General features: G+C 38.8%; 1 protein-coding gene across 1 annotated transcript in view; it reads right to left on the bottom strand.

The window, feature by feature from the left end:
* The window catches only part of LOC150087260 (uncharacterized), a 41737-nt gene extending 17865 nt beyond the window's left edge, over positions 1–23872 (bottom strand). The window contains exon 1 of the mRNA XM_090372424.1: positions 23797–23872. Within this exon, the coding sequence (XP_090228550.1) occupies positions 23797–23872 (76 nt within the window). The remainder of the gene's footprint in view (positions 1–23796) is intronic.
* Positions 23873–24150: the final 278 nt, after the last annotated feature.

The following is a 24150-nucleotide window of genomic DNA, read 5'->3' as shown; positions in this document are numbered from 1 at the left end:
TTCCCTTCCTCGATAGTCAAACATTCGTGGTGCTAAATAACCTTCGTGCATTCCCTTACACTGCATCCGTGTTTGCAAATACCTCACAAAAGCACACGCACAGTGGAGGATTAAACTTGTTAACACTCAGTTATTCAGAGTGCGATAATTTTCTCGCTCATTGCAGAATTTTGTATCCGAAAAGAAAAAAAAAATTGTTTGCAAGTCTATGAGGAATGAGAAGTCGAAATATTTCAAATGATACACTGGTGCTCAAATGAAGAACTATAGAATATATTTTAAATACGAATGAAAATTAGAACCGAATATTTGCATTTATGAAATAGTTGTTTGTTTGTTTGTTTTCATGGCAATCTGTGAGGTGCCAGTGTATTGTGTTTTTAAATTGAGTTGGTCGGTTTGCCTGTTTGCTGGATGAAAATCCCGAGTTTCCGAGAGACAGGGGAAAATGCAACCCTCTTGTATTTCCTCAAAGGAATTCTCTCGTTATTGCAAGGTTTCCAGATGAGATCCTTGATCCATGTGCTTCCGATTGCAGGAGCAGTTGGTCAAAACTTATTTTAATGTACGATAATGCATGTCCTCACAGATCTCTCCTAGTGAATCACTGCCCGCAGTGATTCACTAGGAGAGATCTGTGAGGTTAGTGTTGCCGGTATTTCATGAAATGGACAGCCACATCCCCACCCCGAGACGAACCCAATACATTTTTGAGATGCTCTAGTCCTTACTGCCACCCGCGGACATCACATGCTTTATTAGGACACGTTTCCATACACTGTCCACTCTTCTTTTGTCCACCATTTATTGGCTTCTCATGAACTCATTTGAAAACTATAATTCCACATCAAAATTTTCCCAATTTTTGTACGATATTAAGAATCAGCAATGCTCACTACGAAACGTAAAAAATCAAATTAAAAAATTTTTATTTATTTATATTTTGTATTTGTTTCTTTACATTTGAGTAACGATGTATTTTTATAAATGCACAGTTCTTTTCAGTTAAGACGCAGCCTTCAGTATCGATAAGCAAAGTGTACCTCTCACATGTAAAACAGTGCATATATGCAGCATCCTCCCCCACACTGCCTTCATGTGTAGCACAGTTGGTAGAATCGCCGTCCTTTCCACACCGGGAGGAGAAGACCTGAGTTCAAATCCTGTCGATGTCGCGAGGAATTCCTACGGGCCTTACGACAACGTGGATGAGGTAGTCGGTCTCAGGCGAGAGTAAAGAGTTTTTGTCCAGGAAACTCGGGTTTTTCTTCCTTAAAACAGCAGATCGACCACAGAACACGAAATTTATACAATATATACAACGACTAAGGAATATGTCCTTAGTCGTTGATCCGCCTAAAACTTTACAACAAACAAAAAAACCTCCTCCACAATAGCTGGATGGGGCCTGAATTCGGGTCCCATCAATGACTGCAAGGAATTTTTATTGTTTTTTTTTTTTCACGTGGCTCAGTTAGCCAGTCATGTTTTTCTACAAGAAACTCAAATTTTCATCCAGCAAACAGGCCGAAAAATATACTCAATTACAGAAACAATATACTGAAGCCCCATAGTCTTAGCCACTTTGGCCCTTAAAACACACCTACCATAACTGATTAGAATCAAAAGAGCAATGCAGCCCAATACAAAATCTAACGTAACAAACACAGCTGTAAAGTTTCGTTTTTAACTATTTTTACCTACCACTTTTTACACCGTCTTGATGCTTCACTTTCAAATAGGATATCTCCTTGTAATGCTGCCGCGTTATAACGAGTTTTTTTCGGTTTGAGTTGCAGGAAATCTGTCACTTTATAACCAAAAAATTATTTCTTAAGGAAAGTGATAAGTAAGCACATACTCAAATATTCATAACATCGTATAACATTCGATTAGACAAATACGCAGGCTGATCATTTAATTTGTAAAATGGCAGCGCCACCGTACAACTACTCAAGTTTCAGCGAACTGCCAGTATGGAGAGTGTGTGTGTGCCCAATGATACGCTAACACAGTTGCAATTTCTGATACGTTGTCTGGTAGTTGCAAAGTGGTCTTAAATAACTGCAGCCAGTCTATTCTACTGTTCTGCATGCTCACAGCAGAAAAAAACTTTGCCTTCACTGATACTGATCTACTTTCAAACGAATGGCCTCGCTAAAATGTCAGTCTCCCATTTATTAATGCGGCAATGGTGGCTTCCAAGTAGAGAGATTGCAAGGTGCCAATTCATTCTTAATTTATGGAAAAGATTGTTCTAGTTTTGTTTTTTTTAATTTTCTTTATTATAGGAGAAAATAAAGAGAGGAAAGAATACTTGTATCACTTTATACGAAGATGCGAATACTTAAAAGAAAATTTAGAGATTTAATAAACAGTACAATATTTATTTGGACTTGCGTGAGTGTGTGTGAGCGTGCGTGCCTGCATGCATGATAAGAAAAAATGCAGCCAAGGTATCACTACCTTGTTTCTGTATTTACGCATATTTTTTGGTCAGTTTGCTTGTTTGAGGGATGAAAACCAGAGTTTCCAGGAAATAAAACCAAGCAACTCTTGACAGAGACCATATAACTTCAGCTCTGGGGGAAAAAGCAAAAAAAAAAAAAAAAAAAAAAAAAAAGCTTCCTCCTCTTGAGACAGGTATAGAACCCAGTTGTACAAAACAGAATAGTAGTAGATATCAAAGCAAAAGGATTTCTACTTTATTCATTATTATTCGATTATATGCTCCAATAGTTTCAGTATAGCGATTGCCAGTTGCTTAGTGTTTCCGTTTCTGTAGAAAGTTTTTAAAAAAATTCCACAAATTTATTTATTTTTATTTAAAATTTCCCAAATTTATTTTTTTAAATTAAAATTTCTTAAATTAATTTTTGAAATTTATAATTTAAAATTTGAGAAGCTTTTTTGTAATTTTTAATTTCTGATCTTTTATCAGAAATTAAAAAAAATTTTAAAGTCGAAATAAATTGAAAATTTGTAAATTCTACGAAGGCTCGTAAATGCTTTTCGGTTTCAAATTAAATTAACAATAACTAAACAATAATAATAAACGTGTGCGAATTCGTCTCTCTACATCTCTATTAAAAATTTTGAAACTCAGTTTGAAAAACTATATACTGGATTACAGAAAATCAATTCAAACACCAGACCTTCTGAAATATAAACTTACCTGATTATTATCCCCCCCCCCCAGTATTTGACATCGAAAACTCATAATCGAAGTTACATCAAGGTGGTATAAATTAGTGTCAGATGATCCTCAGTTTTAATGTTTAGACGATCAAATTCGGGATATTTCATTTCATCCGTCACTCTTAAGTTTTAGAATTAAGGCACATTTGAAGCGTTTAATTATCACATTCAGCACTTAAAGGATTGAAGGACTGAAAGATAATTTGTGCAATCACGACTTTCGACACTTTTGACACTAATCAAAATAATGGTTCATATTTAATTAATAATAGCGAGAAAATCAGAATTTCCCGATCACTTTCGTATTTAAACTTATTATATATATATATATTTATTTATTACTGTTTTGTTTTTTTTTTTTTTTCTTAGTGGCCTTCATGATTGCTGTTCTTCTGCGCTTTTTCTGCGTTTTCAATCTCGGAAATTGACATTTTTCGTTTGGACTTCTCCTGTATTAGTACAGCAGCCAATCACATTTACACGCTGAATAAATTTGGTTCAGTTTATCATCTGCTTTGAACTAGTCAACAAGATCCATTACTTTGTGTTTATGGCGTAATCAAGTTTTCATTTTATCCATATTTCTGTGTGTTTTTTTAATTGAGAAATATGCTCACACTACGGAAGACCTGACTGTAAGCACAAATTTTTGAATGTTTCTAGAAAGTTGCAACTTGTGTGTGTTTTTGTTCCATAATACAAGCATGTATACATGTATTATTATCATGAAAACATTTTGCGAATTAATTTAATTAATGCAAATTATTAAGCCTGGTTCAGCAGTTTTCTTTTCTCATTTTTGAGTTATCCGAGATATTTTTGAAATACCTCGTACAACTCTCTGTGTGGATGTGAGTTGTCATTGGTTTTACGGAGCCTTGCATCTTAAAATCAATAATTAAGATCAGCATCAAAACTGATGCAAATTACATGGGGAGATCTGACGAGACCCCAGATATAAGGGAGCTCTTATTTTTGATCAAAAATAGCAACAGACAAACTTCCCCATGTCTTAAATTACACTCAAATGTGCCTTAATTCCAAAACTGTACGTATTGTACGCTATTTCGTGTGTGGTAATTTTTATTCTGTGCAGTGAATTCTCCAAGAATTCATGGAAAGAGAGAGAGAGAGAGCCACTCAGATCCTAGACTTTTACTTCAGTTTTAAAATTGCTAAAAAATTCCATAACTTGAAATAGCTTAAAATTTCTGAAATGTAATTTGCGTCCGGATTCGCCACTGCTTAACGTTGTGAAAACCAGCGCGATGCTTGAACCTATGAAAACACCCGTTGCTTGCCACGAACTTGGGTTGGGGTTCGCCGTACTTATCCTTAATATCTTCATAAATACTTGTTGCTTTTGTTTGAATGGTCATTAGACTCAGGGGCACTCGCTTCTGAATCTGATTTTCCATCCATATTATTAATAGCTTTTCCATCTTCGATATAGCACCTGAACGCTGTTTTGTGATCACAATTGATCTTAAGTGCGTTGATCCTTTGACATGTTCTTTTATACGCGCACTGTCCTTTAAAATAGTATTCACTGTTGAAGCAGCGAGACCTAATTCCCTTGCAATAGATGTTTGTCCTGCTTCGTACTTCTTAATCATTTTTATCTTCATTTCTAAATCAATTTTGTTTTGTTTCCTAGCCAACACTTGCACTTTCCGTTGGTCGCTTTCCTTCTTCGTTGTAACACGCAAATAGGAATGAAGAGAAGTTTCTGAAATATATTTTTTATATGATTGAAGATTTCAGTGAAGGGGAACTCATTTCACCATAATACTGTAAGGTAAAAACCCACAGCATTCCAGTTATCGGTATTATCGCAAATGAAATAAGATCGAGTTTACAACCCATTTATAATAGATTGCACTAACAGAAAAGCCCAATAAACCGGAAAGTGCAAATTGTTTTTGTTTTTTGGTCGTGACCTCCAGAAATGTTTTAGAAAAATATCACAAAGGCGTTCAAAATTGATTCTTACAACGGGAACATATGATAACGATGAAAGGGTAGTGCAATTTCCATTATAAAAATGACCTTTTAGAGAGATAGCTTAGTTATATGGCGAAATTTTCAACTTCCAAGGACTTGGTAAGAATTACAAAAAAAAAAAAAAAAAAAAAAAAACAATGTGGTATCAGGTTCACATTACGATATTTTCACAATACCTCCATTTATACCTACAGATGCAAAATACGTTTCTCCGAATTTTTTAAGTTTGCGCCGGCCGGTAAAAAACCTACGTAAAGTCGAATTTCCGTAAGTCAGGGAGTTCCTGTAATTGATTACACCACATTCACGTTACGGTATTTTGATTCGATCTCTTCACCAGCAGAGAACTGCTCCAGTCTCGAAGGGATTCGAACTTGGATCTCTGCAAACAACTGACAGGTGGTGAAACCAATATACTGTCACGGACTACGCGTGTGAGTGCACGTGCGCGATAAACAAAATTAAACTATAATATGACCTTTATTTCCTGGTTCAGATGACGAGAGAAATGTCAACAATGTTACGTTATGAGATCTCCACATCTCGGTGAAAAGCAAAAATATAATAATAATAATAACCCCAGTAACTTCTATTTAACGGTCTAATGCCCTTTAGGAACATCGTCGTTGACAGTGCACGCAATGGGGGGAACGATACATCGCTATACAATAGCTTGGACGTCTGCCTCGTGAACATGACAAAAATATTAATGTGTCTTATCTGAAAATAAATTTCTGAACTGGCTTTACACCTGGAAGCGCCCTCTTTTATATTTTCATCAAAGAGCAGAAGGAAATAAAATATAAAATATCACCAAATAAGTGTAAATAAATCTCAATATAGTCACGAAATAGGATATTACTAATGCTTATCAGCAATGGGCAGATGGGCTGAGAAGGGGCAACTGAAGTTTAACATTGACAAATGCAAGTATTGGTAGAAGTAACCCCAGAGAAACGTACCAACTGTGTGGTACTACACTTAGGGTGGTAGAAAATGAAAAAGACCTGGGAGTAATTGTGCAGTCAGATATGAAGTTTTCAGAGTAGTGCAGACGGGCTGCCAGATCAGGCCATTGGGTCGTGTCAATGATATACAGGAATTTTGCTAGCAGGGAAAGGGAGATGATTATCCCTTTGTATAAGGCAATCGTTAGGCCACGCCTTGAGTACTGCGTACAGGTCTGGAGGCCTCATTTTAGGGAGGATGTTGAGTTGCTAGAACGAGTACAGAGAAGATCAACAAGATTGGTGAGGAGAACGAAAGGATGGTCTTAACAAGAAGGGCTTAAGTCTGCAAATTGCAGCGTCTGGAGACTAGGCACCTGCAATCTGACTGAGGTGTATAGGGCCTTGAATGGGTTGAGGACGCTGAATTCTAATGGGATTCTTCCTCTTACTCATATTACGAACCTGAGGGGGCATATTTTCAAATTGAGGAAAGACAGTTTTAGAATACGTGTGCGGAAATTTGCCTTTAGCCAGAAGGTGGGTAATTGCTGGAACAAACTTCCATCTGTCGTTGTGGAAGTTGATAGCTTAAATAAATTCAAGGAGGAACTGGACAATGCGAAATTATTTTTAATATTTATATTTTTGGTTGATGCTCAAACTAAGGAGAAAGAATTACAGACCGGATTGTAGGAAGTCTTTCGTTAGTACTTCAGGGCCAACAGATATGGAAAATTCAAAATGTCTGTGTGAAGAGCAGAAAGAAGGGGGGGGGGGAATACACAGCTTATTTTATCTATTTATTTATTTTACTATTATTATTGTTATATTATTTCCCCCCGTGACTGGTACTGCTACGAAGTGCAGAGGGTGGTTGTTATGTCCGGTGTCACTGTTGGTCGAGGAACTCTCTGACTGTCCTACAGGTGTTCAGGAATGCGACTTTCTGGAGTTCCTTGTAGGTGTTCGCTGGGAGACCTCTTGCTGCTAGGCTGTTATGTAGGGTCTTTGGCACCATACCTGTGGTTGACACAATGATCGGGATCGTCGTTACTTTTTGCATATGCCACATCTCTTTGAACTTCTGTCTTAGGTTCGTGTACTTCCTGATTGTTTCCTCATGGGTTTTTTGCAGGTTGCCAGTGTTGAGTACTGCTATGTCAATCAGATAGGTAGCCTTTTCCTTCTTGTCCATTAGGGTTATGTCCAGTCTGTTGTGCGGGTATGCCCTATCCGTTATTATGGCGCGGTCCCAGTACAGCTTGTGGGTTGGAGTCTCTAGTACTGCCTGGGATACGTACTTGTAGTACGGTACACTTTCTTCGATCAACTGGTATTTCCTTGCTAGCTTCTGATGTAGGGTCTTCTGGTCGTGTCTACGAGTGTACTCCGTCTGGGTCACCTTGCATCCTGCTGTGATGTACTGGATCGCTTCTAAAGCCAGATGGCATCGTTGACATGTGTCATCTGACACTCTGGGCTCCTTTGCGATGTATTTTCTATAGTAGTTTCTGGTGTTGATTACCTAGTCTTGGATGGCGAACATGAATCTTTCACTCTCGAGGAAGATAGTCCGCTCGTGAGCCATGCATTGAAAGCCATTTTATGTATGTAGTCTTGATGGAGATTACTGTAGTGTCTACTATGGAGTATCTTCTTTGCCCATCTTTCTAGCTTCGTTTGTGCTGTCTAATCGGAAAGGGACTCCTCGCCTAGGTTGAGTGGGGTACGTTGTCGCTGTCTTCTGTTGCTCGACGAGGTCTATCAGGCATCTTCTCCCCTCTTTCTGAGCTATTGTCAGTCTCTCCATGGCTGACTTCGAGTGGTGTTAGCGGCTCTTGGTCATAATTGTCCTTATCTTTCTCATGATATCCTCCAGCTGGGTGTTAGTTCAATCTAACACCTGGCTATAACTGTGCTTCCTCCATTCGGCTTTGCTTTGAGACGGCTTCTCAGTCTCTGATGGTAATTTTCAGTCAGGCAGACCTTGATCTCCTTGTGGCCTAACTGTTGAGCTTGCATCATCCCCAGGTATTTGTAGACCAGCTGTCATGGCTTTGATCTCTTTACCAGTCTGAAGCTGGCTTTCGCCCAACTATCCCCTGATGCAATCTGCGGGTCTTGCATTTGTCTAGATCATATCATTGCTGAATTTTTCGGTGATCCGGAATAGTTGCTGGAGTTGGTTCTCGGTTAGAGCTTGATGTCAGTTAGTTAGTTAGTTATTTGGTTTTCAGGAGCATTAGCAACTAAGGCCATATTGCTCAGGGATATGCGGTGTTCATTCCCTGACCTTTCCGCATCCTCCGTATTTGGTGGTGACGGGCTCGAACCCCGGTATAATCAAGAAGCATTTGCTACGCACTGCTGCTCCTTCCCACCTGGCTACGGAGGCGCCCAGCTTGACGTCATCTATGTGCATCAGGTGAGAGAGGGTATACAGATTTTTCCTTCCTTCTTTGAGGTTATATCCATACTTGCTGTTGTTGAGCATTGTTAAAAGCAGGTTGAATGTCAGACAAAACCATAGTGGGCTCAGGGCATCTACCCGAAAGATTCCTCTCCTGATGGGGATCGGTCTGGTTGCAATGCTCTCGACCTTGATGATCATGCTGTACTTTGCCATCGTTTCGACATCCCTGACATAAAAAACGAAACAACATTTGTCTTCTTGCGGTGCAACGGAACACAATCGACTCAACGCACTAAAACAAACTAAACAATTTTTTTTTTTTTTTTGAACAGCGGGGGTTGCAAGATAACAGGTGCATTAATTTCCCAATGACGACTTATAACGCCACTTCTTGTCGCTTATTTACGACTTGCAAAATATCTGTTTTATACCTATTCTAGTTATTACTCAAGTAATAAATTTTATGATTTTTGGTTGATTTTTTTAAATTTTTATTTTTGATTTGAAGTCTTGAAGTGTCCCGATTAATCCACTTCCCGGTTAATCTGATCCCGGTAAATCGGGAGTCTGCTATATACAGGGTTATTCAAAATGAAGTCCAGGATTTCAAACAATTCCTGTACACACATGAGCAGATATAGGAAGAAAGAAATATTTCCAGAATGCAAGTATAGTAATGAAGTTTTTTTACATACCTCATAAATGTTCAATATGAGAGCCTTTAGTGAAATCGCACATTCTGCTTATTCACTTTCCCCGACAAATGGAAGGTCGATTCCTCAGAAAAAAATCACTCTGTCAGCAAAGTGGCGTTGCACAACGGTAACAGATTTACTTACATGAAACTCCAATACAGTAAAAGCTTTCTCATTACATTCCGAAGCCATGTCGCAACAGAGCAGAACTGGCGTCACAGGCAAACGAACGACTGCACGGTGGTATACGTCCAAGGCCATCTGGTGGTTAGCCGAACAGCATATCGAACATCGCGAGCGTGGGAACGAAAATTGAGATATTATGCGTTCTTTCGAGATGGCTACAAATGATTATGACACTTGCGCTTTCCCAAAAAAAAAAAAAAAAAAAAATTCTGAAACCCCAGACTTCATTTTGAATAACCCTCTATATATATATATATATATACAGGGTGTATATATATATTGGTACAAACGTTTAGAGGAGGTAGGTAACATAAATATTGGTACAAACGTTTAGGGGAGGTAGGTAACATATCAAGGAATGTGAATCGCATAGGAACCTATAACCGGAAACGTCACGGGAAAGTAGAAGCAGAAGCAGAGGCACAAGAAGCAGAAATGACACAAGACAGTAATTAGTGGCAAACATTTATTTGACATAATATTAACAATGGAGTACGAGATGGATGCATTTCATGATGGTACAACAGATGTTCGAAGGTCCCACCATGAGACGCGATGCATGCTTGACACCGACGCAGCATGGATTGGCGGACACGGTCGAACACACCTGGAGTTTTTTGACAGTAGCAGCAGCGCAGACGAGTTTCTTCACGAGATCCATTTCCATCTCCACAGGCGATTCATACACAATAGATTTGAGGGCCCCCACAGAAAGAAATCAAGGCTCGATAAATCAGGTGAGCGTGGGGGCCAGACAACGTGTCCACCATGGCCAATCCATCAACGCCCAAAACGCCTGTTCAAATGGTCACGAACACACCTTTCATAATGGGCAGGCGCCCCGTCATGTTGAAACCAAATGTTGCGTCTCACATTTACTGGAACATCGTCAAGTAATCCTGGTAGAACTTGTTCAAGAAAGATCTGACATTTAGCGGAGTTCATGCGGGATGGTAACAGGTATGGGCCGACTAAGCAGTCACCGACCATACCTGCCCACAAATTAATTGCGAGGTGATGTTGTGCCGCATGGGGGCGCACACCGTGTGGGCTCACGACAACCCACACATGAGCATTGTGCTGATTGAATAAGCCTTCCCGAGTGAAATAAGCCTCATCCGTGAACAAAACATAGGCTGGAAAATTCAAGTCTTGAACACTTTCTTGGAGAAACCACTGCGCAAAAGCCACACATGCAGGATAATCTCTGAGGAGCAGTAACTAAACCCTTTGGAGATGAAAGGGGTTTAAGTAATCGTTGTGCCAGACACGCTGCACACTGCAACGAGACACTCCTAAGGCAAAGGCAACGGCAGGTGTGCTGGTAGTAGGATTATTCTGGATGGCATTCAACACAATTTCTTCTATGACGGGAGTTCGCGTCGATCGTGGTCTGCCCGCACTACTCCTGTTACCTATAAATGACCCATAATCGCACAAATTTTGATGCACACGCGCAAACAAACAGTGGTCCGGTACATGTCTGTCTGGGAAGCGTCTCCATAAATTCATTGAGCGGCTCGTCCATTGCCCTCTGCTAATCCATACACTAGGTGCATATCTGCAGCTCACAGTTCGTATATCGATGCATGCTCTTCGTGCGGCGACTAGTGCTTGAATGAGTAAACCAGAAATTTTCCCACTCGCGAACTGATGAACAGCGTCGTCTACCGACTTACGGTGACGTTTCCGGTTATGGGTTCCTATTCGATTCACATTCCTTTAGATGTTACCTACCTCTCCTAAACGTTTGTACCAATATTTTTGAGACATCCTGTATATCTGTAGAAGTTAAGGTTCTGTGGAAATGAGTTTTCAGACCAGTATGGACATAGGTTAGCCCGAATGCATGAAGCAGGACTTCCCATGGGTGTCCGTTAGTTTGCTGATATACTGTTTTACAGTCGTATACAAAGTTATTGGATATACACAGGTTCAGTAGGTTGTTCCAGTAATTGGTACTGCAGGTTATAATCTCTCTATATTTAACATAAATATCTTTGAGTACTGTTTTTAGTTTGGTTTGGTTAATGCTTGTAAATAAGCTGTGGAAGTCAAAGTTTTGTATATTGGTAACATTATTATTCTGTAAGAAATTTAATAGTGGTAGGTTGTTGCCTATTGCCTATGATTCTGCAATTATGTATAATGTTTAATAGCGGTTGCAGTAGCTGTTCAAGTGTTTTGCCCGGTTTGTGTACATAACTATTTTTGCAGGACATAATAAATCTGAATCCTATGGATTTTTTGTGGAATTTTGGAATGAAATATATATATATATATATGGTAAGTTGTAATTGTTAATGTTCAGTTTTAATTTTTTGTTGAAAGCTATGGGTTTCTTTGTAATAATATTGCAGGCACTACAATATTGCAATACAAAGGATATTGGTTTGTATGTGCTGCTGGAGTTAAGTTCAGTTCTCAAGGTGTGTGCATAAAAAGTTTTGCAAATAAAGGTATAATTGTTTGATGCTTTATCCACAGGTGTAATGATATTTTTTATTTGCAAAACTTTTTATGCACACACCTTGAGAACTGAACTTAACTCCAGCAACTAAACTATGCAGCAACAAAGAATTATGCCTTTATTTGCAACATATTTGCAAATAAAGGCATAATTGTTTGATGCTTTATTCACAGGTGTAATGATATTTTTTATTTGCAAAACTTTTTATTTTTTTATTATTTTTTTTGATGGACACCAGGGGAGTTAGTTGGTGCGGTTTTTCTTGCAAGTCGCAAGTTTCTTGGTTGTTTTTTTTTGCTGGTGCTAGTAGAGTTCACCAGTGCGGGATTGCTGCAGTCTGCAAGGAATAAAGTTTTTTTTTTATTTTTTATTTTTGCAGGCATGGCATTAGTTGTAATAAACTAATGTGGGATTTCTTGCAGCATGCAAGATTTTTATTTTTATTCTTTTTTTCTTTTTTTATTTATTTTTTTCTGGCTTCCAGGTTGGACGCCCTGGAAGTGGGATTATTGGCACCCACCAATCTTGCACCATTACTGGTGGGTGTGGGTAGTACATAAGGTACTGATAATTTTTGTTGACTTACTCAGTTACCCAAGAATTACTAACTTACTGACATTACTGACTTACCCAAAATGTACCCCTGTGTTGGAACAACGTTTTTGATAAACGGCTGGGTAAAACTTTCTCTAATGTTCGATGGTAGCGTATGCTGACGACTTAACTATCTTGGTTAGGGAAATTCTAGAAAACAACTGGAGGAAACTGCAAACTCGGTACTAGTGGAATTATCCAACTGGATACTTAACTCATAAACTTCAAATTTCGTCTGCCAAAACGTTCCAGATGCTTCTGAAAGGAAGTTTGACTCCTAATCGTCCCCCTGCAATCAAATATAATGGAAATGTAATATGGTTCTACGGTTAAATATTTGGGCATACTACTGGATGATCATCGAAGTTTCCTACAACATGTGAAGTTTGTCAAAGATAAATGTAAGTTTCTGATGTTAAGCTTAGGCAGATTGCGGAAACTAAATGATACATTGTATCTCTGCTATAACAGCATCTTCTTGGCAATTATTTCCTATGGTGCTGGAGCTTGGAGGTTTTGCGCTAACAAAGAGTCGTGATTATTAATCAACTGCAGCAGGCTCAAAGATCTGCTCTTCTTTTGATATCACGGGCTTGTAAGACTACGTCCACTGCTGCCTTACAAGTGTTATTTGGCAAACTCCCAATTCAGTACGAGATACAATACAGATAGATACCTTCTTTTTCATTTGAGGACTGTCCCTCTATCCTTTGGTGGTGTTCAGCTAAACCTAGAGGGAAGTTTAAGTAGTGAAAAGGAGAGACTGCATACTCATTTTGTCTCCTTGCGGCAGTAGGGCTGATCGTCTTCTTTGTTCGGCTCTGTAATGAGAGAATTTTTTCCTGCGGTAAAAGTTTCTCAAAAAGGATCTACTCTTGATGTCACCGAGTCTGCATGGAATGTTTCTACTAACAGAACATGGTAGTTTAAATAAGCTGTTTAAATTTGGTCTTTGTGGAGCTGTTGAACCTTCTGACTACGTTCTCTTTGATTGTCCATCTTATTATGATCTTAGGACTGAACTGGAGTCAGTTCCAAACTTCTTCCCGGCTGTGAAAAGGGCCTTGGTGCAAATGGAAAATGTTTTTATCATCATAAACTCTTTTGCTGGCAGAGCTTTCAAAAGAAGAGTGTCTGCGTCAATCAGTGTCTCCTTAATTGAATGAGAACTTCACGGTTATACTGAACTCTGATAACACAAGTTGTTCCTAACATGCATTTTCCGGATATACTTGATTGCTCGTGTTTCACTGCTTAGAATCTAGTAGATAGCGTCTTCTGTCCTGTTTACGCTATGCACTTTTTATCTGAGTGGAACAGATTGCTATTATGGAAATGATGTGCTTGTGAACTTTCACCTTGTTTGGAAGTTACAGGTGCGTGGCTTATGAACTTTCCTGGAAGTCACAAGAAAGTCTGTTGTTCTATAATTGTTAATTGTTGGAATATTGCAAATATTCTACCATATCTGTTATAAATGATATATAATTTTTTATAGTGTAAATATATTGTTGTTGATCGTTTTGGTTTTAACTTACTGCTTGGGAAACTCGTTCTTGTGAACTTTCACCTTGTTGGAAGCCGCAGGAACATTATGGTGTATTTGTAATTGTTATTGGTCCCTGAGAACTGGACAATGAATAGTGTATATATTGTTTGGTTGGTCTAGCCTATGCCCTGACTGTATTAAGTGTCAAATATGTGTAATCATTAATGTCTGCTTTCTTATGAATTTTCATTCTGGAAGACATGAGTCTTTTGTTTGCAAACTTTAACTCCTGGAAGTTGCAAGTCCACTGTGAAGATTCAATTTTGAATTCCTGGGTATGAATTCCTATGAATTTTAAATTCCTGGGTTTATGGTTTAAACTCCTGGGTATGTGGGAGGTTGATATAGTTCCTTTGTTTTCACTTAAATCCTAAGGTCATTCATTCTTTGGTTTAGTAACTTATTCTGCTGGTAGTGTCACTGTTATTATTATTATTATTGTGGCTTTGTCTTTTGTGTAAGGTTTGAGTGTGGTATATGCATATTTAAACTAATTAATTGTTCTGTATATGCTTTGATTCTGTATTTGATGGTTATGTTTAATTAGCTTTGATGTTCTGATGTCTAATCACACTAAGAGTGTTGTGATAAAGTTATTGAGATTTGAGCAATATACTCTATTTTTAACTTCTTGCTCCACATTGTGTTCGACCGGAAGATGTATTTAAATATACTGTATTTTAGCCATTCTACTGGCCATCTGGCTAGTTAAGTTGTTTACTTAAGATGATGCTTTTGTATTTTATGAGTGTTAACTTGTTAGAAATTGTATATAGAACTACAGATATTGTCGATTGTTTTGTAGATAATTTTGTTTAGTTACATAGTTACTCTGCTATCTCCACATGTTAAACTGCGGCTAATGGGGAAAACCCTGGAGTCCACCACTCAACAAATGAATTAAAAAAAAAAAAAAAAAAAATGACTTACTCAGTTCCACGTGCCAAGGAAGGGCATTAGTACGTGTACGCAATGAATTTGGTGCAGATAGACTTGGGTGCCAGCGTGCGTCAGGTAATAACTTACTTAATGGTAAGTTATCAGTAATGAGAACTTTATTTACTAGTACTGTAGTAATGTTTGGCTGGAATTCAAGATTTGCATACTAATTTCGTTAATGGTGGTATTTTTATCGGTACTGAGGACTGTATTTTTATTGATAATGTGCAGTTAGTATTCAAGATTTGCATGCTAGCGTTGTTGATGTTGTGGTATCAATATTGTGAACTATATTATTATTGGTAATGTCGGGAATTATAAAAGAAAAAAAAAAGGAATATTGCGAATTAGGAAAATAATGAATATTTTCTCACACTCAGGAGATTAACCTCGCACAAGCGATGTTCATTGAAAAGTGAAATCAACGGGCTGATAGCCAAATAGACTTTAGATAGAATCCCACAAAGAAATAAACGATTCCTCCAACAGTCTGATAGCCAGAGATCTCAGACCGAATTCCGCAAAGAAAAGTGACGCCCTCTAGCTGTAAACCAAGATAATGTAAGTTCGTGGAATGCATCCCATGCAAAGTATTTGATCAACAGGGGTAAGGGACGTGATTTGACGGACTTCGAAAAAGTTATTATTGTCGGATAGAGGTTGAAGGGTGGCAGTATAATTGAAACTTCGAATCTCGCAGACTGTTTGAAGAATGCTGTAGCTAAGGTGTTTCAAGAGTGGATGGAAAGTCGACAGGGCAGCAGTCACCGAGCCAATAGCAGATGCTCAGGCCTCACCAATGACCATAGTGAATGTAAGCTTCCCTGACTTACGTATAGCCAATACACGGAAAACAGTGGAACGACTATGGACTTTAACCAGAGGATGACCAGTGGTATCAAAGACCACAATCCAATGAACTATCGCAATTTACAGACGTAATGGGTAGATGAGGAAATTCTCAAGTAGCCCTTATATGACAATTTTATCTAAGTGCATATCTGTACTGGTAACTCAGTGGTTATAACACCATTCTCTCTATACCAGATAGAAAAGGCTCCATCTGTAAACCAGTTAATGATGTGAAGAACTATTTTTTTTTTTTTTTTTACTCTGCGGCTGAGTTAAATCTGAAGTGTGGAATGGATAGAAGGCTTTCTCCTGCAGAAACTACTCTGGTTTTGCATCCAAAACAGGCAAATTGACCAGAGAATACATAGTTTAAAGACAGTACATGTGGGCAAATAAAATGAATCTCATGTGGGACCTAACATGAAAGTTTTTTCGTGCCCTGTGGCTGATCAGGTCCACCCCTTCGTGGTGATTCTTCCCAAATGGCACAGGTGTGTGCCAGCAGAATAATACTCTGCTACATTGGTAGTATTGGAGTGGTTTAACGAACAGGAAATTGACTTCCAAGTGCCACCCTGGCTACTGATTTGCCAGACATAAGATGTTCTCTGGGATTCATTTCTGCATTAGCAGATCTGGTTTCACTCCACCACCACGGACTATCACAGATCTATGGGATGCAATCCTCACAACATTGAGCCCATGCCACGACATGCAGCAGCAGTATTGGTGGCAAGAAGACACACCCACTATTAAGTAGGCAATTGTAATGTACTCACTAGGCAGCGTCAACTGAAATCGATCAATCAATTGAAATACTCATAAAAAGAACCAGTTGATATACTCATTAAAAAATTCTAGAAATAGATGTGTTCAAATTACACTGAGTGATGACAACTGCCAGCTAATACCATGTTGGGTCAGTGTTTGCATGGATAACAGCCGCTATTTACCTAGGCAGACTCCACTAGCTATCTGGATATATCTGTAGGAATCTAAAGCCGTACTGCCTGCAAAGCTTTCCACAATGTCGGAATGAATGGCAGTTGCGTCTCACTTCCTGTTCAAAAATCTCACATGTGTTCAATTGGATTGAGGTCAGGAAAATTTGTAGGCCAATTAAGATGGGTGATATCTTCAGTGTTCTTTGAGCCTGCACAGTGCAGGCTTGCTGACACAGCTTGGAAAATACACCCTCACTTTCTGTTCCAAACCATCCTATGTGTTCAATTGAAGGTGGTTTTGGAGGACATTCAAGATGGGTGATATCTTTACTGTGTTCCTAGAACCACTCGTGTACAGTGCAACTGTTATCCATATTTGTATGGATAACCCGCTAGGTGAATAGCGGCTGTTATCCATATTTGTATGGATAACAGCCGCTATTCACCTAGGCACTGACTTCACTAGATGTCTGAAGACATCTATCTATAGGTATCTACAGCCATACTGCCTGCAATGCTTTCCAGTGTCAGAATAGATGACCTGCATTTACATATTCCTCATTTTCTGCTCCAAACTATCCTATAAGTGTTCAACTGAAATCGACTTTGGAGCACAAACAAGGTGGGTGATATCTCCACTGTTCTTAGAACCACTTGTGCATAGTGCAGGCCTGATGACACACACCATATTAGTCTTTGGAAGATCTGGTCTCTCTTTCTAGGAAAAAATGCAACGTGGTAGGGTACACATTGTCTACTAAGAACTGTTGGTACACCTAAACCAGTGAAAAGTTGGTCCAAATGCACAAAGGGTCCTAGTATTTCCAGAAAAACATGCCCCATATTCAGCAACCAACTCTGCCTTGATAGTGGGCGCCATGTATGATAGGTCCGTGGAACTGTACCACACATGAAGGCATCTGTTGGAGAGCTACAACAGGTTGGACTCATTTAACTAGCACTCATTTTAACTCGTGTTCAAGCAGCATTCACTGTTAATAATGGTCAGCAGAGAGGATAGGATTCTCTTGGGTCATCTGTTGTGGAAAGTCATATGCTGAGTATGTGGCACGTTATTTGGGACATACACTATGCTGCCGGGTACACCTCTGCTGTGACACAAATGGTTTGTCCTATAACGTTGCAAGTCACATGACCAGTTGTGGATAGATGCACAGAACCTTTCTAGTATCAGTTAAGCATACAAACCGTAGAATGGGGAAAAGGAGTGATCTAACGGACTTCGAACGTAGCATGGTAGTAGGTGAAAGACAAACGGCAGTTCTGAACTTTTCACCCAAGTGGTCTTTTGCGATATTTTGTTCTGTGCACCAAGGTATTTTGATGTGCATCCTCTCAACAGCACTCCTGTGGAAGAAATTCGCTTGTTGATGATGCACATCAAAATACCTTGGTGCACAGAACAAAATATCGCAAAAGACCACTAGTCGCACTTTGTTGCAATTGGGCTACAACAGCCAACGCCCACATCGCGTACCTTTATCTGTGATAAACAAGGGAGCATGCCTCCTGTGGGCACAATAACACCAGCACTGGACTATCAAGGATTGGAAAACAGTTGCTTGGTCTGAAGAGTCGAAGTTCCCTGTGCATCATGTTGATGGCTCAGAATTTGGCAAAAACATGAATTCATGGACCCGTCATGTCTGATGACTACTGTGCAAGGTGGTGGGGCCAATGCTGTAGTGTGAGGAATGTTTTCTTACGTTAGATTCACACATTATTTCTGACCAAATGCATCCATCGACAGTTTATCCTGTCAGGTGGTTACTTCCAGCGGGATAATGCGCCGCTGCACAAAGCCCAACTCACTATAGAATGGTTCCAGGAACATAACAATGACTTTTCTTTGCTGCAGTGGCCCACTCAAGCCCTAAATCTCAATCCTATTGAACTTCTTTGGGATGAGCTGTTCGCTGTAGGCCTACACCTCAGAATCTCAAGGAACTTCGTGACACTCATGCCTGCATGTTTTCAGTATCTTGTTCAATCCATGCCTAGACGAATTCAGGCTGTTTTGAAGGCTCAACACGCTACTTCGTAGGTGTACCTAATGAAGTGGCAGCAGTGTATAGTGTTTCTTAAGAGCACCAGGGGTTTCCCCCCATCTCTATGTTGCCTTCATTGCAGGTGTAACAGTTCACTGTAAAGGCCAGAGATTTAAAAGTGTATGGATTTTGTATGTGTTGTTATATACCATTTTTCTTCTGGCCATTTAGTTGCTGGGCCCGACATTGCCCACACATCTCCATGGAGGTGTGTCCATGCCATTTTACTCTGGCAGGCCCTGCCTAGTTTCCTGAGATTTCAGTGGCTAGAACCTATTTTTTAAATAAGTACGCGATTTTAGGGGTTAAGACACTGAGGTTTGTAGTCAAAAGTGATACCAAATTATAGCATTGAATTTGGATTGTGTAGGGCATATGCTGTGGTGTATAGTGAGTGGGATGGGGGGGGAGCTGAAAGAAATAGGAAAGACCCCAGTTTTGTCAGTGGCACATGCCTCACCAGGGATGAGACAGTAAGGCTGTAATCTTCCCCACCCCCCATTGAGAAAGGATTTAAAGTAAACCAGGCTTGATTGCCAAGGTGGTCCACAGCAGCAAGCTGCATGTGTGTTCAGGTATGGCATCCTTCATGGGAACTAGTCCTGTCCAAGATTGACTTATCTTTTTAGGTTATGGTGTCCATTTAGTGCATTACATTTTATGGAATGCTTCCAGGCAAAAGGGGGTTGAAGGTCACCAAGGGTGGGGGATGTGCCTCAACCACCCCAGGTGGTAAGAATGAAAGAACATAAGGGATGAGATCCCTATGGTGGAGCATGATTTTTGCAGCTGTCCCACACTGGCCTGGGGTTATCCTAATGGCCAGTGTCAGCATCCCACACCACACCTTTCCCAGCCAGGAAAAGCAACAGCATGGTGTCAGCTTGGATAACATGAGGCCTTAAGGGTCTGGTCTGCATAGCCATCAGTCTGTCCGGTGAAGAGACAAACATAGAATATGCAATTAACTTTCATTCACTCAATATTCACACAATTTTACTTTTTATAGTATTTACTTACATTTTCAATTTTATACTTTTCTCTTACACTTTAGATTTTGTAATTTTTTCCTACATTTTATAGACAACATACATTTTATATATTTTACCCTTTGTTTTTTTTTTTTTTTTTTTTGTTTCTTCATTCATCCATCATCTCTTTCACACCAGGGAGGTGGGATATGCAGTCAATACTGCAAATGTAATATATCAGGAACAAATGTTATTTAATCTAGCCTATATGAGAGGATAACTAATTGGTCAAATTAATACATTCACACATTCATGTGGCCTTAATATAATGGGGTAAAAATTCCTTCTATGCCATATATTATTACTTGTGTTCTTTCATTCAGTTCATCTGATTAGTCAATTTCAGTCACTCTTATTTTCACTCATACACTTCAACATTCATCCAATAATGCACACATTCATTTGTTCACTCACTCAATTTAGTTTCCCATTCACTACAAGTCAGCCTTTCTCATTCAGACATATTCAGTCATTCACCTTCACCACAGCATTCATTGCTTCATTCAGTCACTCACATTCACCACATTAGTCATTTTCCTTCTTTACCATGAGCCACATTAATTCGTCTGATATCCATTTAGGCCTAAACCTTGAAGAGTATTTCTTAGCTGTTATGAAAAGCCTAGTACCAACCAAGATTAATTCCCTGAAGGCTTTCCATTTAGAATTCACCGTTGGTAACATCATTAGTTGATATCACTGCATAAAATTTAAAAACTGATACCACTGTACACGTCATCTTCCAATAATTCATAACTGGTCATGAGCTCTTAGTCATTTAAACATTAAACCAAGACAACTTTTTTTATACACTGCACAGGGCACATGCAACATTTGCCTGGATTTTTCAAACTGCTAACAAAATTTGATGCCTTCCTGCATTCTCAAGTTGATCCATTTCCCTAATCCTGACCTTAAGTGCATTGCATTTTCCTCCAGAATCTATTGCATTTGTTCTAATAGCAAATTAACAGTTCCATTAACTGTGTACAGCGGACTTATGTCTTTCCATGTGCCAGTAGTTCTGAGTTCAAGCATAACCATCACAATAGGATAGCATAGAGATATTCCTTATTTTATTTATTTATTTTTTTATTTGGTAGTTGTTGGCGCATCGGCTTCTGTGGCCATATTGCACCTCCCAAGGTTTTTGCAGTACTTTGATCCAAGCCCGAGGCGGGAATCGAACCTGCGACCTTTGGGTTGCCGGGCAGGTACTTTACCCACTCGGCTGAGATATTCCAATCCAGAAGCTGAAACCAAATGAAGCTAGCAGATTTACTACAATAGGTGTTCAATTACAGGGATAATTCTATTCCTTTTGACACCAAGTATTTGGAACTCAGGCTTGGACTTAGAGAAAAATATTATAGTTCAGCCTAGGTTGCTATTATCTTTTTTAATTGCAGAATCAACTAACACTATACATTTAAAAATTTCAGACAGTGCTAAATTTGTACAGATTTTTAAACATGCAGTGGATTTAAATATTTAGGTGATAGCATGCAATTTAAAGATAATAGCAAATTAAGCTAGGCCTTAATTTTATCAGTCTTCTGAGGGAACAAAATAACCCCCTTAATTCATACATTTCTTGCTGTTCTGAAACTATGAAGACATCTTAGATCCCATCACACAAATAAGGTGCGAATTTTTTCATTGTTGAGTTTTAAAAAGCCTCACCCCAAACTTGGAAGAAAATTCTGTTCTGGTAACACATCACACCTTTTTTGTTTTTCAGCTGAAATTATCCCCCTTATTCAGTGAATCTGATATTCTTTATATATAAAAAAAAGGGAGTATCACTATATTGTAACAGCAATAACAAGCTGTTGTTATTTGGTTTTTAGGAACATTAGAAACTAAGGCCATATTGCTCTGGGGATATGCGGTGGTCATTCCCTGACCTTTCCGCATCCTCCGTATTTGGTGGTCACAGGCTCGAACCCTGGTCTAATCAAGAAGCGTGTGCTACGCACTGCTGCTCCTGCTAACTTGACTACAGAGGCACCACAACAACAAGCAGTATACTTCCTGATACTGTTGTACAGTAAAAGTCCATTACAACAAACTTTAGGGTGTAAGAATCATTTGTTGCATGAAATTTCATTCTAATGAATATTGCTGAAAATTATTTCAAAAGAATCACTCATTCAAGTAAATTCTGCTTCACTTCTCAATAAACAAAGTAACAATTACTACTTTAAACAAACTTTAAAATCAATAATAAATAAAACTGATAAAATACATGTACTACAGAAGTAATATTTTGTTTAGGATGTCTTTTTCAAAGCATATTTATTTATTGGTTGGTTGGTTTGGTGTTTAATGGTACATTGGCAACTAAGGCCATACTGTACCATATTTGAAAAGTTCATGGCTGATTACGAAGGGTTTATTGAGGATTCTGGTAATGTGTTACTTTTCAACACAGTCCCATTTCTGGTCAATACTTTTTGCCACTGATGCTACAATGCACCGATTCCAGCTGCAAATAAAGCTTTATCCTGGAATGCATCCACTGCAGCAATGATATCCTGTCAGCGGGGAAAATGGATGCTAGCCAGGTACTTTTTCAATTTAGGAAACAGGCGAACGTCCGATGGTGCTAGATATAGCAAAAGTGGGAGATGGTCCAAAATTTCAAAACTTGCCTCATTCAGTGCACTGACAGCAATGAATGATTTGTCAGCAGGCATACTGTCCTGGTGGAACAAGATGCCTTTGCATGTCATCAAAGTCTTCACACAAATGCCTCACAAGGTTGAGTATTATGACCCTGTGACTGCCTGGCCATTCAACACTCCATCAGCATCATCTTGCAGGCAGAATGAACCGACTTGGCTTTGTTTAGAGGGGGAAAAGAGCTGTGTTTTCAATGTTTGAACTACCCCTTGTCTCTAGCTCAAAGTGATAGACCCATATCTCATCCATGGTCACAAACTTTGCAAGGAAATTTGCTGTATCTGCTTGAAAATAATGTAAATGTTCAGTTGAGTTGAAAACTTGCATTTTAGATCTGCTGTTAACAACTTTGGGACCGATTGTCCCAAAAGACGTTGGGGCCCTATTTTTTTCATAGCAAGATGATGTGGTACACACATTCAGATGAGATGCCCAAGAAGCTAGCAACATACCAAACTGTTACTTGTCAATGGTTAATCATGAGATCACACACACCTCAATTCTGAAGTGATGGATGTTGCAGGTCTTTCAGTGTGGATCATCTTCAAGGCTTTCCCTCCCTCATCTAAATTCTGCGATCCACTTTTTAACCACGGAACGAGAAGCATCCTCCCCGACATTGTAACCCTGTCCTCATGAATTGTCTCTGGAGCTAATCCTTTTCCCAAATACTAGATGACTGCATGGTGACTGATTTTGTACATCTTTCCGTATTCACACAAATTGTTGACTTTGGGACCTAAAATTAAAGAGATGTTATTGAAATTGCATGAAACATGTTGGGTTACTGTTTGAAGTAGTACAGACATTTTTAATAGTAGTACTGACCTTTCATACTTGGAACACAACGATTTTGTTTTTAATGTTTAAATTCTTCTTCCCTGTATTAATATGAAAATCAGTTTTGGTGCAAATCAAAATACAGGTACTATGAATTTAAACCCCGCCCCACGTCAATTATTCATTTAAAAAAAAAAAAAAAAAAAAAAATTCTTGTTTATGCTTCGGCATGACCAATAGGTCAGTAGAGTTTACAATAAATCATCAATACAAACATTAACCATATTTAGCAGTCATGGGATTGAACCCCCTGTCCACGCAGGGCATGTGCTACTGCATTTGTGCCCTTAACTCAGCTATGCCGGGCCTAAAGGTGGAAAATATAATAAAAGACACGATAATGAATTCTTTTGCTGACTTTCAAAATCCCTTCAAACCTTCACATTTATTATAATGAGCTTGAAATATCACTAAATTTTCCAATAAATTTTCTTTCTTTTTAAGCCAATACATTTTAGTCAGCTGGGATTTCAAAATATTTCATTGTACCAAATATGTTGTTAATTATTTTGCTCAAACAAGATTTAAAACTAATAACAAAGGAAGTCAGCTGAGCTATTGATATCTTTGTTATGGTGAAATTTTCATTGAATCAGTATTTGCTTTAACAAGATTTTGCTGTAGTCTTCCTAGATATCACATGAGCTTACTGACACTACCATGAAAGTTTAGAAGATTGCTTTGTTAGAACTTTAGAATGAATTAAACATTTATCAGAAACTAAATATTGG

The sequence above is a fragment of the Mastigoproctus giganteus genome, chromosome 4 (assembly GCF_048544385.1).
Source record: "Mastigoproctus giganteus isolate SK-2022 chromosome 4, ASM4854438v1, whole genome shotgun sequence".
Taxonomy (NCBI): Eukaryota; Metazoa; Arthropoda; class Arachnida; order Uropygi; family Thelyphonidae; genus Mastigoproctus; species Mastigoproctus giganteus.
This window is presented reverse-complemented; position numbering and strand designations above follow the sequence as displayed.